The 17,890-nt window shown below is 31.4% G+C and overlaps 1 protein-coding gene across 1 annotated transcript in view; it reads right to left on the reverse strand.

Annotated features, from left to right (window-relative positions):
- The window catches only part of LOC125821655 (probable 3-hydroxyisobutyryl-CoA hydrolase 3), a 53,787-nt gene extending 36,349 nt beyond the window's left edge, over window positions 1-17,438 (reverse strand). The window contains exons 1-4 of the mRNA XM_049501059.1: window positions 17,417-17,438; window positions 17,261-17,303; window positions 9,120-9,200; window positions 8,927-8,995 (exon numbers count right to left, since the gene is read on the reverse strand). Of these exons, the coding sequence (XP_049357016.1) occupies window positions 8,927-8,995; window positions 9,120-9,200; window positions 17,261-17,284 (174 nt within the window). The 5' untranslated portion in view covers window positions 17,285-17,303; window positions 17,417-17,438. The remainder of the gene's footprint in view (window positions 1-8,926; window positions 8,996-9,119; window positions 9,201-17,260; window positions 17,304-17,416) is intronic.
- Window positions 17,439-17,890: the final 452 nt, after the last annotated feature.

A 17,890-nucleotide genomic window follows, 5' to 3' on the forward strand; every position in this document is an offset into this window, starting at 1 on the left:
GTTAGAGAATCTCCCAAATAAGAGTAAAGAGTTTGTTATTGTATTTTTATACAATTTGATTTGATAATTAATGTTTTAAAAGCTTTAAGTATTGAAAATCTTATTGTTGCTTTCATATTGAGTTGAGTTGAGGTGAGTATTCCTTCCAGCCTTGTCAGTTTAATTTCTATTACTTTTAGTTTTCCCCTTACATGCTCGTACGTTCAATGTATTGACGTCATTAGACCTGCAACATTTTATGATGCAGATATAGGTGTTCATGGTCATCAACAGGTTCTCCGTTGATACCATTTTCATTTCATTTAGCTTTGGTGAGCCTCATTACTTTCTTAAAGGTTCCATATTTACATTTTTAGCATTGTTAAGATGTCGTGAGTCTTGTCCCGACATATATTGTAGTATTTAGAGGCTTCATAGATACTAGTAGTTGAGGATCTTTCACTATTTCCCCTTGTTGATGTTTTGAGACTTGGAGATTATTACTACTATTTATTTAAGTACTTTACAACATTTACTAAGTTGAGTTATTGTTGAGACTTTTGAGTTGATCTTTACAACTGAAGTTTTTGTTTTGTTGAGTAAGTCTTCTGCTGAGTAGTGAGCCTGGCCAAGGTTTTTCTTGGACCAGCGAAGGTTCTCGAGTACCGGCCACGTCTAGGGTGATTGCTCGAGACGTGACAAATTTGGTATCAGAGCATAGAGTTCAAAGTCCTAAGGTGTTTATGAAGCCGCGTCCGTAGAGTTCTTGTTATTGGTGTGAAGTGTGTCACATCTATAATTAGGAGGCTATAACATTTAAGAAACATTTTACTTCCTTGTTACTCTCTTTCATGCGATAGAGTTCAACTCTATAAAAGTTTCCTTCTAATTCGTATTTGCGTGTATCTTTCAGATCATCCCTCAACAAAGAGTTGCTCAAGGACGTCCTACTAGAAGGAATATGGATCCTAAAGAACAAGAGGTTCCTAATGCACCAGAAGTGCAACCCCCTCAGGGAGAAGTCACCAATGCTGAGTTCTGGAATGCTATCCGGATGTTGACTCAAGTTATGGCAAATCAAGCTGGCCAACAAAGAGTAGATCGCCAGGTTGTGGCTGATACATCCAGGGTCTGTGAGTTCTTGAGAATGAATCCCCAGAGTTCACAGGGTCAATATCATTGAGGATACAGAGACTTTGTGGAAGAACTTTAGAAGGTGTTTGAGGTTATGTGTGTTGCCGATGCAGAGTGTGTGGAGTTAGCTTAATACCAACTCAAAGGTGTTTCTAGGATTTGGTACGTTCAGTGGAAGAAGAGCAGGGCTGAAGGAGCACCACTTTTGGGTTGGGAAGTGTTTGAAGGTGCCTTTTTTCCCCCACAAACTAAGGGAAGCGAAGGTAAGAGAATTTTCTAAATCTTAATTAGGAATCCATGAGTGTGCATGAGTAAGCCTCAAGTTCACTTAACTATCCTGTTATGCTCTGGAGATGGTGGCTGATATGAGAAGCAGGATGAGCTTGTTCATGTCTGGGCTATCCAATTTGTCAAGTAAGGAAAGTTAGATGGCTATGTTGATATGGGACAAGGAAAAGTTTTGCAGTAAGAGTGTTAAGACATTAAATCGGGAGTTTGGCCAGCAGAAGACCAGAAATATGAACGGTCCCTTTTCAAAAATAGTCACATGGACCTGCTCCGTCGTCAGCAAGTGCGCCTGCACCAAAGAATAGAGGTGATTTCAGGAACGAGAATTCCATATCTAGACCTACTTAGTCTCAACGTAGTGTGGCACAAGGGGCTAATTGGACTTCTACATGTGTTAAGTGTGGTAAGACCCAAGAGCGTGTCGTGATGGCTCTAATGACTACTTCAAGTGTGGACAGATAGGTCACTTCATGAGAGAGTGCCCTAAGAATAGGCAAGGTAATGGTAATGAGGGCAACAGAGCCCAATCTTGTTCAGCGACTCCAGCAGACAAAGATGCTCCGAAAGGAGCTACTTCAGGGACATGCGGAGGACCAAACAGTTTGTATGCTATAACCAGTCATCAAGAGCAAGAGAACTCGCCAGATGTTGTCACTGGTATGATCAAAGTTTCTACTTTTGATGTATATGTATTACTTGATCCAGGTGCGAGTCTATCTTTTGTGACTCCTTATGTAGCTATGAGGTTTGATATTCTTCCCGAACGACTTCTTAAGCAGTTTAGTGTTTCCACACATGTTGGTCAGTCTATTCTAGCAGAAAGATTTTATTGTGATTCTACCATCTCTGTCAATCACAAGAACACCATGGCTATCTTAGTTGAGTTAGACATGGTGGACTTTGATGTTATTCTAGATATGGACTAGCTTCATGCTTGTTATGCCTCAGTTGATTGTAGAACTCGAGTATTCAAGTTTCAGTTTCCTAATGAGTTTTCTTAAAGTTGAGGAGTAGTTCAGCAGTGCCTAAGGGTCGTTTCATTTCATACCTTAAGGCCAGAAAGTTAGTCTCTAAGAGTGCATCTATCACTTAGTCTGAGTTAATGACTCTAGTGTTGAGACTCTGCCTATTCAGTCAGTTCTAGTTGTGAGTGAGTTTCCAGAGGTCTTTCCAGATGATCTTCCTAGAGTCCCTCTTGAGAGAGAAATCAACTTCGGAATAGACATCATTCCTAATACTCGATCTATCTCTATTCTGCCATATATAATGGCTCCAGCTAAGTTAAAAGATCTAAAAGAACAGTTGAAAGATCTTCTTGATAAGGGATTTATTCGACCTAGTGTCTCACCTTAGGGCGCACCGGTCTTATTCAAGAGGAAGAAAGATGGTTCCCTTAGAATGTGTATTGATTACCGCCAATTGAATAAGGTCACCATAAAAAATAAGTATCCCCTTTCGAGAATTAATGATCTTTTTTATCAAATTTAGGGTGCCACTTGCTTCTCTAAGATAGACCTCAGATCTGGCTATCATCGGTTGAGAGTAAGAGAAAGTGACATCCCGAAGACAGTATTCAAGACCCATTATGGTCATTATGAGTTTTTTGTTATGTCTTTTGGCTTGATTAATAATCCTGCACCGTTCATGAATCTTATAAACAAAGTATTTAAGCCATATCTCGACATGTTTGTGGTTGTATTCATTGATGACATATTGATTTATTTGAGGACTGAGGAGGATCATGCTAGCCATATTAGAAAAGTTCTTCAAACTCTTAAAGATAGAGAGTTGTATGCCAAATTTTCTAAGTATGAATTTTGGCTTGGGTCGGTGGCATTCTTAGGCCACATCTTATCCGGCGAAGGGATTCGAGTTGACACTCGAAAGATTGAAGCAGTGCAGAACTGGCCCACACCTATGTCTCCAACTGACATGAGGAGTTTCTTGGGGTTGGCTAGTTACTACAAAGGGTTTGTCGAGGGGTTTTCGTCTATTTCTTCCTCGTTGATTAAGTTGACATAGAAAATTTCTAAGTTTCAATAGTTTGAAGCTAATTGTGAGAAAAGCTTTCAATAAGTGAAAACCCGGTTAACTATTGCCCCAGTGTTGACCCTATCGGAGGGTACAAAAGGCTTTATTGTTTATTGTGATGTGTCCATAGTTGGACTAGGTTGTGTATTGATGCAGATTGGTAAGGTTATAGCCTATGCATCCAGATAGCTCAAGATTCATGAGAAGAATTACCCAACTCATGATCTCAAGTTGGCAGCAGTAGTGTTTGCTCTAAAAAATATGGTATCACTATCTCTATGGTGTTCATGTAGATGTGTTCACCAACCATAAGAGTCTCCGGTATGTTTTCAATCAGAAAGAGATTAATCTCAGACAGTGGAGGTGGTTAGAGTTACTCAAGTACTACGACATGGGTATCATCTATCACCTAAGTAAGGCTAATGTTGTTGTTGATGCTTTGAATAGGTTGTTCATGGGAAGTACTGGCCATATTGAGGAAGGTAATAAAGAATTGGCCAAAGATGTGTACATACTTTCATGTTTAGGTTTTCGATTGTTAGATTCCAATGAAGATGGAGTGGTGGTGATGAATGGGGATGAATCATCACTAGTGTCTGAAGTGAAGGAGAAACAAGACCAAGACCCTATTTTTCTTGAATTAAAGGTGAATGTTCATAAGCAAAAGGTGATGGCTTTTGAATAAGAGGGAAATGGTATGTTGAGGTATTAAGGTAGATTGTGTGTGCCGAAGGTGGATGAGGTCCAAGAGAGGATCATGGCAGAGGCTTAGAGTTCCAAATGATCAATCCATCTTAGTTCAACAAAGATGTACCATGACATGAGAGAAGTCTATTTGTGTAGTAGTATGAAGAGGTGCATTGCAGAGTTCGTTGCTAAGTGCCCAAATTGCCAACACATCAAGGTAGAGCACCAAAGGCCCGGTGGTGTGGCTAAGAACATAGCTCTTCCGAAATGGAAGTACGAGATGATTAACATGGATTTCATTACTGGCTTGTCATGCTCTCGCAGGCAGAATGATTCAATTTGGGTGATTGTAGATCAGATGACTAAATCAGCCCATTTCTTGCCGATAAAGACTACCAATCAGCCGAGAATTATGCCAGATTGTATATTCAAGAGATAGTTCGACTACATGAAGTTCTTGTGTCTATCATTTCAGATAGGGATGCGCAATTCACCTCTCAATTCTAGAAGTCTTTTCAGAAAGATTTTGGTTTGAAGGTAAATCTTAGTATCGCTTTCCACTCTCAGAGTGATGGTCAAGCAGAGTGTCCAATCCTGACTCTAGATGATAGGTTGAGGGCATGTGTCATAGACTTCAAAGGAAATTGGGATGATCACTTGCCTTTCATAGAGTTTGCTTATAATAATAGTTATCACTTTAGTATCCAGATGGCTCCTTATGAGAAACTTTATGGGCGAAGATGTAGATCACCTATTGGTTGGTTTGAGGTTGGTGAAGCTGAGTTGATAGGGCCAAACTTGGTTCATCAAGTCATGGAGAAAGTGAAGATCATTTCAAGAAAGGCTGAAAACATCACAAAGTCGTTAGAAATCTTATGCATATGTTAGGAGGAGAGACTTAGAATTTGAGGTTGATGATTGGGTCTACTTGAAGGTTTTACCCATGAACGGTGTTATAAGATCTGGTAAGATTGGTCCTTACAGGATATCGTAGCATATGAGTTGGAGCTACCTTCAGAGTTAACACCAGTTCATCCGGCGTTCCATGTATCCATGCTAAATAAGTGTTTGGGCAATCCTTCACTTATTGTACCTACATAGAATATTGGTATTAAGGACAACTTATCTTATGAGGAGATGCATGTTCAGATTCTTGATTGTCAGGTTTGCAAACTAAGGACCAAGGAGGTTGCATCAGTCAAGGTTTTATGGAGGAATCAATTTGTTGAGGAAGCTACTTGGGAGACTGAGAAGGATATGAAGAAGAGATACCCACATCTTTTTACTTCCAGAGAAATTCCAGACCAAGGTACTAACTCTTTGTAAAGTACTCTTTAAGTTTATATGTTGAGTTATGTTAATTGGTTGTTGGGTGTTTGGGTTGGGGTTGTTAGATGCTTCCCACCCCTACTCTGCTTAGTGTGATCTCATTCGAGGAAGAAAGTTCCCAAGGGGAAGATATTGTAACACCTCGAACTTCGATCATTTTTTAGTTTTGAGTCAACTTCAAACGACCGTATCTTTAGCACAAAAAGAATTAGAGGGCCCATGAGCTATCAAATTGAAGGTCTCTAAGTCCTCTTTCCAGTGCCGCCAAGTTTAATAAATTCCGAGCTCTTAAGTTATGGTTATTTAAGTGAAGTATCTCTAGTTAAAGCATTTCATCCGTATGAGAAAGGGGTATTTTGGTCTTTTCCTTACCCCACACGACTTGACCACGTTTTCCTCACCCAAGTTAAGGGTCTAATCAGACGCTAAGTTATTTTTCACATTACTTAACACTTAGACTTTTAGGGCTAAGTTTCAAGAAGATGAAAAGAGGGTTTTCAATCGTTCTTCCAAGAATTGAAGAATTTCACCAAAAACAAGGGTTCTTTCAAGGTATGTAAGCATCTCATAGTGTTGGGTTTGTTCTCCCTCACGCCAATCATGCAATTTCATTCGTGAATTCGTTCTTGAAAAAGTTTGTATTGAGATTCATGAGAAGTTCTTGATTTTTAGCTTCTATTCTTTAACAATGGGGGTTTGGAGTTCTTGAGGTGAGGGTCTTGCGAATGAGTGGTGTTTCTTGATAGAATTTGACTGAGATTTCATTGAATTTATGTTGGGTTTATGAATCAAAGAGAGTTTGGAAGAAACCCATCGATTTTAGATGAGTTAGGACCCGAAGCTGAACAAGAAAATTCGTTGGATTTTTGGGTGAGGGTTGGGGCAATGCTCCCCCATAGTGCCAGGAGGAATGGCGCCCTGCGCCAGCAGTGCACCCAAAAGTACTCCCAGTACTTTGAGGAGTGGCGCAACGTGCCATTGATGCGTCAGGGTCGCCAGGCCCATTTCTTCTCTATTTTCTGTCCCGTGTGTACTATTTCAAATTGTGTCTTCGCTCTCTTCTTGATATTAACTCTTAAAGTCTTCATTAATCCTTGAGAGATCCTACATATCCTAAATCACATCTCTTGATTGATAAGATTTACTTTAGCATATAAATTGTTTTGATAAGATTATTTTTATTTTTATTTTTTATCTTATTTTGAAATTACACATACCTTTTCTTTCACCATAATCATATTTAAATATAAGAATGACAACGAGATAGAACAGGACAGGGAGTGGCAGACTCATAAACGTTTTTAAAAAAATTATACAAGTGAGGCAGGTCACAGAACAAAATTTAAGTCTTTTGAATTAAAACTTACCATGCTTAATTTATTTTCAAGAATCAATCGGTTCCATATAATTTTAAACTAACTACTCAATATATTATTATAATAATTATTATTATTATTAATATAATTATTATAATAATATCATTCAGCCTTAATATTATTAGAATTCATTTTTCGTGTCTTTACGTACATTCAGTTATAATATATATTTCCCAACGTTGTTCTATTAAGTATTTAAAAAAATTATAACTTAAATTAAGAAAAATAACGGATAGTCTTTGTTAAGAGAATGACTATAAATATATGAACTAAAAACAGAATTAAAATAACAATGACTATAAATATATGAACTAACAGAATTAAATTTTTTTATGGAAAACTAAATATGAATTAATTTGTTTTTTTAGATGCTAGTAATTGAGAAAACACTAAATATTTTTTAGTTAATTTAATATTATTAAAAATATAGAATGATATGAGTATTTTAAATACTCAGTCCTAAAAATGTTTTTAGTTATTGTGATAAAAAAATGTTTATTAATTCTTTTATTCAATATATCAACATCTTAAGAAAATGAAGTAAAAAACATTTATTGGGAGTAGGAAAATAAGAAAATGAAAAAAAAAAAAAAGAGGTGAGTAGGAGAGAGATGGTAAAAAGGTAAAGAAATTGCCCCATTATTCAAGTGTCAACTAATTGATGGAGGGTCACACAACTATTGTTGGTTGTGGCTCTACCATTATAAAAAATTTCGCTTTCTTCCTATGGTGATTCTGCAAAACACCATGTCACGATCTGTCACCTTGTAACCTTTCGTGAACGTTACTACCTTATGTGTTGTAGTGAGTTCCAAATTAATAGTATGAACCAATTTCATCTATGTTAGAAGGTAAGTTCAGAAGTCAGATAGATAGTAAGAGTAGCTCCTTTCTCAGCTTTCAATTCAGCTTGACCATCATTCAAGGAAGAATGATCCCAAAGGGGAGATATTGTTACGTATTCTTCCATCAAATGAATTTTTAATGTATGTAATGGTTTGTACTAGCTGATATTGCTCATGTAATTTGTGTTGTTAAAACGTCTACTGACAATCCTAAGAAAGAGCATTGGGAAACGGTGAAGTGGATACTCCGGTATTTGAGAGGAAGCTTAGATGAATGCTTGTGTTTTGGAGGAGCAAATTCAATCTTGAACGGCTACCTAGATACTGATATGACAGGTGAGATCATAGAAAATCAACTATTGATACCTATTTACTTTTTCAAGGGCTATATCATGATAATCAAAGTTGCAGATGGGTTGAGTATATTGCGACTACTGAAGCCGGCAAAGAGATGATATGACTCAAGATATACCTTCAAGAACTTGGATTGCGATAGATGGAGTATGTTGTTTATTGTGATAGTAAGAGTGCAATAAACTTGAGCAAGAACTCGATGTACTATGCAATGACAATATACATCAACGTGAGATATCCTAGAATTTATGAACAAATGGAGAGTGAATTATTTCACATAAAAATTATTCACATAAGTAAAATTTTTATTGATATATTAATCAAGGTAATACTGAAAGACAAGTTCAAGTTATACAAAGAACTTGTTGGCACATGCTCTATTTGAAAAGACCAAAATGACCTTCTTCGGATGCATATGACCCGAGGGGAAGATTTGTGGGATCCGGACCATAATTAAGGGAATAAAGTGTTCGTAGCATATTGCAATGTCCAAATGAGCTCTTTAGCTCCTCAAACAAAACGCACCATAGAGAAAGGATAAATATAGAGAGAGCGATGAGGTATTTTATAGATTGAGTAGGAAAATCGTCTGTGAAAAAAAATAGAGTGTGAGCGACATTTTAGTAAGATGAAAATTAAAAAGGGATTATTTATTTTGAGTATGTTATGAACATTTTGAGTATTGTACTTGTGATTATATAATGCAAATATTTTACCATAATAATATCAGGTGCCTCTCTGGGCCTGTGATATTTTCCTTATTAAAATAGAATTTTCACATAAAATTGTTGGTGTCCTTATTTTTTCATTTTATTCCAATTATTTTGATTGTAATATTTTTATATTAGTACGCATTTCATAACAAAATAGGGGATTTATACACCATGTTTGCCTCTTCTTTACCTTAACTATTACAGCCCTTACTTGTGGATCTTCTTCATACTCTTCGAAAGTTCTTAACAATTCACCAATCTGCAAAATTCAAAAACAAAATTGGGGACATGAAAAAACATATTAAACAAGAATGTATATAATTAAAAATTAAGATAGAAAAAAGAAAGAAAGCAAAATAATGATGAGTAGATGCTCAACATACCATTTCAAAAGTCAAGCAATTCAATTGTGTAGGTCTATTTAGAGTGACCTTCTGAACACGTGACATAGCTTCAAATAGTATCTGGGAGGACAATCAAAGAAAAATTTCAAAAATAAGTCATCTATTATTAATTATTATTATTAAAAACTATAAATGTAGAGGTATACGATATAGGGTTAAAAAAAACTTTAACATAGTAAAAATGATTCGAAATTGCCCTCTTTTTGTCTAGTGTATCAATTTTTCCCACCACACATTTTTTGGAATAAAAAATGTCCTTTAACGTACTAGAAATAATTTTAAAATGTTCTTCTTTCACCTATTAGATCAAATTTGTCACTAAAGTTATATTCATGCTTAAAATTGTCTCTCTATTAATGACACAATTTTATGACATTTCATTTGATTAAATTATAATTAAATATGTGTCCTTTATTTATGAGTCCACGTAAAATTCTAAAGCAATTCAAAAGGACCTGAATCATCCATGATCCAACTCAAATACATTATGTATGATCATTTAATATATATATATATATATATATATATATATATATATATATATATATATGTCCGCGACAAAGGAATATTAATTGGCGCAATCATCGGTATTTTCATGAGGACGCCAATCGATCCTAGTACTTTAGGGCTCGAGTAAAACTTCTTTATTTATTGATGCATTACTTTGTAACCTATACACAGTAGTCTTAACATGATTGAAAAGAGATTTAATTATGAACCGAATAAAAACAATACATAATATATTGACCATGAGAAACTTTTACTTTTTCCAAGAAAATTATTTCATTTTATTCCAATAATTCCAAATACAAATACAACTTCAAGATGTATTTGTAATTTGGAAAACATCCAAAACCTTGTTTTCATTTTTTTTAATTTTTTTGTTTTTTTTGTGTTTTTTTTAAAAAAATATATATTTTTTGTTTTCATAAAATAACCTCATTTGAATTATATTTCATGTTCAAATAATATTTAATATTTTTTAAAAAAAAATACATTTAAATTCTAAATATTAACTCAACAGTTATGATCAAATACAACTCAAACTTCAATTCCAACTCCAACTTTGAAAATGCAAATAAATTGATTTTTTTTTTTATTTTCATGGTCAAACATTTGGGGCTCCAAAATTTTCATATTTTCTAACTCGATCATTTAAGACCCAACAGGGTAAGGGGCCTAGGCTGAACATCCTTTTTCTCTCGCAATTAGGGCTGGATATATATACCGGGTCAAATCGAATCGAATATATTTTATTTAGATTTTGGTATTTAATTTATATGGTCAATTTTATTTTCAAAATTTAAAATTTCAATTATTCGATTCAATTTTTGATTTTTAACAAATTAAATTGGTTAAGTCAAAAAATCTATCTATATATAATAGGAGAAGATAAATCGCCACATGTCAACACCACAAATTTTCAGAATTTTAAACTATAACTAATTAAATATTATATAAATAATTAAATATTATAAATTCAAAATTAGAAATAAAAATAGACACATGACATCAACATACACAAATAATGACAAATGTCGGCATTTTAAAAAAGATTTAATTTTTTTAAAATCTAATTTATAAATTAGTAATAATAAATGACTATTTTTAAAAAAAATAATTTTAAAGCATTTTTTACAATTGATAAATAGTTTTAAAATAGTTCTTAAAAATAGGGTGATGTGACGTGTGTAATTCTTTTTTTTTTGAAAAATATATTTTAACTATCTTTCCACAACCTCTTTATTTATTGCATAAAAACTGAATGTCTAAAAATTAGTTCAAAAAAAATAAATTTTAAAACTGTAAAAAATGAGAAATAACTGTGCAAATTATAGCTTTGTCTTGTTTCTTTTAATTATATATCCATTTTCGTGCAAAGAATAAAATAAATTTTAAAACTGTAAAAAATGAGAAATACTATTAATTATTTAAAATTTTAAAAACAAGAATTACTATCCTATATTTTTTTTTCTAAAATTACATTAGTTTTCTCCTTTGAAAAGACGAATAAAAAATAATAAGAAAAATAAAAAGAGTGACCAACCTCACAAACCTTACCCCTATATGATATATCCTACTAACTCAAAACACAGACGTAAGTAGTTTATAAAAAATAATTAAATTTTTAAATTTAAAGTAGTTATAACTTCTCAATTTTATTTTTAAATATACCCCCTACGTTTTCTGTCTCTTCTTTTCTCTTTACTTTCTATGTTCTCAAATCTCAATATGGATAGTGAGGAAATAGCTTGATTGTTCATACATAACTTTATGTAATTTATTATTTTTTAAATCAAAAAGAAAAATGTTAGTATACTATTTAATAGTAACTCATGTTAATCTGCTTAGCATGCTGATGAAACAAAGCAACACTTCTTTTACACTCCGTTAAAGGTATGATGTTTGATTGTTTAGGAATTCTTATTTCTTATGCCCCATCTTTTTCTCTATGTATCCAGGTGTGCTCCCCTAATTCAGGGACAAACATTTGTTCTTTTTCAATAACTATTATCTTTTTAATATGACACGATATCCACATATATAAAAATATATATATATAAAAATAGAAATCGCCAAAAAAAAATCCAGTTTAAAAATTAATATTTTTAAATATCTATTTTGCAAAATAGTGCCAAATGTCAATATTACAAAAAATACTTTTTTTTTTTAATCTCAAAAACTAATATCAAGAAAAAAGAGTGTTAACATAATTTTTCAAGAACTAGCCGTTTCAAACAAAATATGTTCACGCTCTCGAATCACCGGCAATGATAAAATTAGATGAAATCTTCACATTCACGGTTAGATATAGGAATTATGATTTGACGTCTATTTATGCTTTGTTTGTGATTTTTATTCGGAAATATATATATATATATATATATATATATATATATATATATATATATATATATATATATATTTTAGAACAGACAATTATGGATATCGCCAGAAAGAAAAGACACAGGAAGAAAGTGAAGATGAGACTACAAGTAGTCTAAAAGAATTGGATGAAAGCGATGATGAAACAACACGTAGTTTAAAAGAATTTATGGAAACTGCCTCCACAAGTTCAAGTCCTTTCCAAAAAACAATTCCAGTACCACCAGTGGAATATACAATAGGTAATTTATCACGATAGCGTGTTTATAGACAAGACCCTGCTACAGAACTAGAAATGGTTAGACCTATAGGAATAAGAATGCCAATAGAAGCACCTATCAAACTCCAAGATGGAGGAGATAGAGGAAAAATATTAAATATAGTTGCCCATGACCCTTAATTGTGGAACTCAGTAATAGATGTATGGAAAGGTATAGTAATAGCAGACTATATACATCATTATAGTGAAACAGATCGCAGAGACCATGTATAGATACCTGGAAACTTTTTTAGAAAAATCAATTAAAGGAATGTGGGAGGCATACAAAGTAGCTTACCCTCAAGAATTCCAAGAACATATATATGTGCAAATTGTTATATTAGATGTAGGGAAGAATATTACATAGGGGTTCAATCTCTGTCCAAGCATCACAAGTCTTTCTAACACAGACAAAGAAAGAATTTATAATGCCTTTAGTGACTCTATTGTTATTTCATAATTTGTAGTAGTAACATAATCAAATCTAATACTTCTGGAAGATTTTCTTCAATTTTGAATCAATGCTAGAGATAAAGCAGTCCTTAAAATTTCTTTTGCAGATTCTTTTATTGTAATATAAATTAATAACTAATTATATCTCCTAAAATTTTGGTAATCTATTTCTTTTGCAAATTTTTGCTACTTTTTTGATGATTTTTTTAATTAATGCAATAAATATTTGAATGTATCACTCAAAATTTTGGCAATTGATTAACATAACTAATTCTTAGTTTTAAGTGAATATATATATATAGAGAGAAATATGATGGTATTTAGATATTTCTTAACTTAAGATATTCTAATGCGTTTAATCCAATTTTTGAATTCAAGTGTTAAACTCTATATCTTTTTTGCCGTTGAATACAAAAAGTGAGATTTTCGTGTTTGGGGGATTCTTGGAGTAGAACAATAACCCCAAATTTACTAGAATTAATGGCAAGGTATGTATTAATATTTCATATATTTGAAATTTAGATAGTTTGTTCACTTTATTAATTCATTTCTTTAATTTTTGTGCTTAATTTCAATCTTAGCACAAGGCAAAAGAGAAATAAAAAAGAGAATAAAGAGTAATACTGGATATAGAAAAAATGTGACATTTGTTAATTTATTAAAATTTATGAAGGTGAAGACTAAACAACTACAAGTCTACATGTGTGTATACTTTTTTTAATGTATATGAAATAAGAATTTGAACAAAGCATTCTTAATTTCCACTATATATTATAGCGATGGTAATTGTTGGGTAGCTTTAATTTATTTTGGGCAACAGAAAAAGTGGTAAATATTGACTTGAAAAATTTACTAGGATGACTCCTAGCACAAAATACTATCTATTGTTATATTGAATTCATATAAAAAAAAAATTCCTGTTTGCTTATAATTGAATGCTATATCTAATGGGGCATGTTATTATCCTTGCACTCTAGCTTACTGGGAAAACCTATATATAGAGAGAGAAAATGTAGTTTCTTTTTTCATTTAAATGCATGTGATATTCAAATGATACTAATTAAATTTATGATGTGTGTGAATCGTGTCTTTGTATACATCGTTTGCATTGGTGGATTGTTATGTTTTATGACCTTGGTATGTAGGTGTTCAAGTCACACATCAACTTGGTCTGATTATTGCGCACACAAATCACTTTTGTATGAAAGTCAAGTTTCACTTGCTTTTTCGTTTTTTTCTAAAAATAAATACCATAACAAAGAATAATTCAATTTTTACATTATTTAAAGCTTCAAATATTACTTTTCTTATTGTATAAGGTAGTATTTATATTTGAAGGAACGTCATTAGTGTTGTTAAGTAATACAACAATCGGAATAATCTAATGCGTTCATAATTTTTTTTAACTTCTTTAGCATTATCCATGAGAAAATACCACTTGCAATTTTGGATAATTGATGAAAGTGTTATTGTAAGTTTTTTTTGCATATCAATTATTTTTTTAAGACTCAAATATATACATATATCTAATCGGGTATGTATGATAGAAGCTTAAATTTTTAAATCTCATAAAAATAAATATTTGTGTTGAATACTTTTATCGAACAAAGTTATCTGCTTAGCACTCACATTAAGCAAAAATATTATTATAATGGTAATGATGAATTTAGAGAAAAAAATGACATTGCAATTGGTTATTCCCTCCCTATGAAAACAATGATTACAAAAATATATTTCCTAAAATTTTGATATAATTATATGATTTTTTTGAAATATAATATAATTGATATATGATTTTATGAAAAATTGAAAAACAAAATTTAAAAATTTGAATACCATGCCTACAATTTGATAGTCAAGTGATTAAAACTTCTTAGTTTTATGTTTAACATTATCATAATTGTAGATCTTTACATTTTATTTTTTTTGTATAACGATTAAATTTTCTCATAATTTCCTTATTCTAACAAGAGGATAATATGGATTGTGGGAGTGTATTTATGATTATGAATAATTTGAAAAATAAATAAATTTAATAGTGCTAAAAATTATGTTTGTCAAATTTAGACAATGATAAGCTTATATATTGATTTATTTTCATAAATATTCTCTTATAACCTGTTAAAATGTTAAATGCTCACATTCTCTAATATAAACTTTATAATATCATCTTATAATAAGTTGAATTTTGAAATTATCGATAAATTATTTACGATAATATTTATCAACTGATCGTGTAACGCGTGAATACATATACTAGTTAAATTTAATTACACTAGTGACTAGTCCCTACACTCTAATAATACTAACTCAATTGACAGTGTATCGAATCCAAACCCAAATTTAAAAGTATCGAAACAGAAATCTAATTCCGAAATCAAAAGGACTATAATTGTCATTCCTAAGATATAGTGACTCATCATAGCTTAATATCTATGCTAAGCCATGTTATATTGTTGTTGAAGTTGTATAGTGATAATGGTCATGCGATATGGTATCATGATAAGAAATTATGATATGGTATCATGATATGGAATCATGATATGATATAATAATATGGAATTATGAGATGAAATTGAAGTTTTGTTTGGGCATGCGATATGAAATTTTGATGTTGTATATTTTCTCATAAACATAAAAACTTCGCAAGTTGTAAAACTATTAAACTTGCCCCAATTGTTTATCCAATCTTACCAAATAAACAAAAATTTATAAAATTGCATAATATATTATTACATGGCTATTTGTTCTCCACTTAAGTAACTGTTTCATCAAACTTTAATTTAATTAAAAAATTGAACATAAGTTTTAGTGTACTGGTCTTTAATATTACTCAACAATCGGTTGGTGTGACTTAAATTGACTATATGTTGGTGAGAATAATAAATTTTATGTCGGTGAGAATAATAAATTTTAAAAAGTAATGATGTCATTATAAATTTTATTTACATATGAAATAAATAGTTAGTAGATAAATGTGGGGTTGTTTTAACAAAATATAAACTTGTGGATCAATTTTTGTATTAAAAATATCTCAAATCATGATATGGTATTCCCATATCATGGTTTTTGGAAAATATGGAATCACATCTCATGATATGGAATCATGAGATGGAATCAACATAAAATTGCATGTCCAAACGCTGATTCTATCTCACGATACCATATCGTGATATGGTATCGCATGGCCAAACAAAACTTATATGTGAGCAATGCCTTGGATTTTGTGAGTTGTGATTGAAATTTAAAAATGTGTAAATCATTACTCCCTCTGTCTCAATTTATGTGACCTACTTTCATTTTTAGTCAGTCCCAAAAAGAATGAAATATTTCTATATTAAGTAATAATTTAATTATAAAATATCTATTTTATCCTTAATGAAATGATTTACAGTCACACAAATTTCTTTCATTTATTTTGGACCACAAGTATTAAAAGTCTTCCTTTCTTTATTAAATTTCGTGTCCAGTCAAACTACCTCACATAAAATGGGACGGAGGGAGTATTTTTTATCATTTATTAAATTGAATTACATCGAAAACCGAACCATATTTTGTGAGTTGTGGATGTAAAAGACAAGAGAGGGTAAAGTAAACAACCCCTCACTTACACCAACAATAGGTTTGGTGAATTTCAATCTTTTTGATATAACCTTCAATAATTTCTATTTTCTTAGTCCAACCCCTCACTGAACATGGCAGGTCTAGTTGTGCTAGTTCCTTTTCCTTTAAATTTCTTCTTCTTTTTCCTTTCAACTTTAAATAATTTTAACATTTAACATATATTTTGCAACTTACTAATCCCTACAATTATATATACATACGTAATTTACTTTTAAATACTTCCAACAATCATTTATTATGTACTTGTATATATATATATATATATGACAAACTTTACATTTCTAATCTTCTAAGATTTTATATAATGGATGACAAATATATGACAAACTTTACATTTCTAATCTTCTAAAATTTTACTATAATGGATGACAAATATCCTCTAACATAATATATATGATTTAATTTATAATGGCAATATATATGTAAGATAGCTCAGGTTAGAGTAAGAAAGATCGGAGGTTGTTGGTATTATATTTTGAAGTACTTAATAATAATTTAAGATTGTAGATCTAGCTAACTAATAATTAATATATCACAAAATCTATTACTTTTTCCTTTATGAAAATTATTGGATCTGACAAGATAAATAAAAACACTTGAGATCATCTAAATATTTATTAATTTCGAGCAACTCTACAATATGCTAAGATCTATTTTGTTAGAAAATTTCTTTTAAAAAAAATGTTTATTTTCACGAGAAGGTTGTTTGTATAATTTGTATATAAAGGAAGCAAATTGAAGATGATAATTTAGCTTTTTCACACACACAAAACTTACTAATTTAATCTTAATGAAGGAGTATTATAAAGCAAGTTATATAAGCATGTTGTAACGCGATTCCTTTCGAGAATAAATTAATAATATACTATAATGTATAAAGTTGAAAGTTGATAGATACCTCATTATTAAGCCTAGAAGCCATGTTTTTGTTTCTTCTGGATCTGTTAAAAAGGAAAATAAACAAATATGTATTATATAATGGTGAAGGCTTAATATTTTACTAATTTTGGCAAGTTTTAGAGAAATAGAAGGAAAAGTTAAGGAGTATAGGAACCTGAAATAGGAAAGGTGACGAGCAGAGAAAGATTAGAAGATGGATGCACTGCATATATAGTGCATGGGGGGGAGGGGGGTATATCTTCATTTTTTATTCCACAACCCACCCTCTTAATGCATTTATTGCCATCAGAGAAGTAGGTCGAAGTTGTTGAAATATACTTCATTTTCAACCATTTAATTTACTTACCACTAGGGCTCTTCAAGGATAAAAACCCATTAAAATCAAACTACATACTAATATTTAGCTTTAATTAAAGTTCATGTTTATTTAATAGGAAGTGAATGGAAAAAAGAAAAAAAAGAGAGAAAATTCAGTTTAGAATGAAATCATTTTTATGCTTCAAGATTTCACGAACCTCTAATAACTAACGACACATGAAAAATTATAAAGAATAGAATAAAACGAGTTATATCAAAAGAAACTTTGTACGGAGCTTTTTCACTTTTAATAGCTTTATAGAAAAAAATT

The sequence above is a fragment of the Solanum verrucosum genome, unplaced genomic scaffold (genome assembly GCF_900185275.1).
Source record: "Solanum verrucosum unplaced genomic scaffold, falcon-dt-bn FXZP01000212.1, whole genome shotgun sequence".
NCBI lineage: Eukaryota > Viridiplantae > Streptophyta > Magnoliopsida > Solanales > Solanaceae > Solanum > Solanum verrucosum.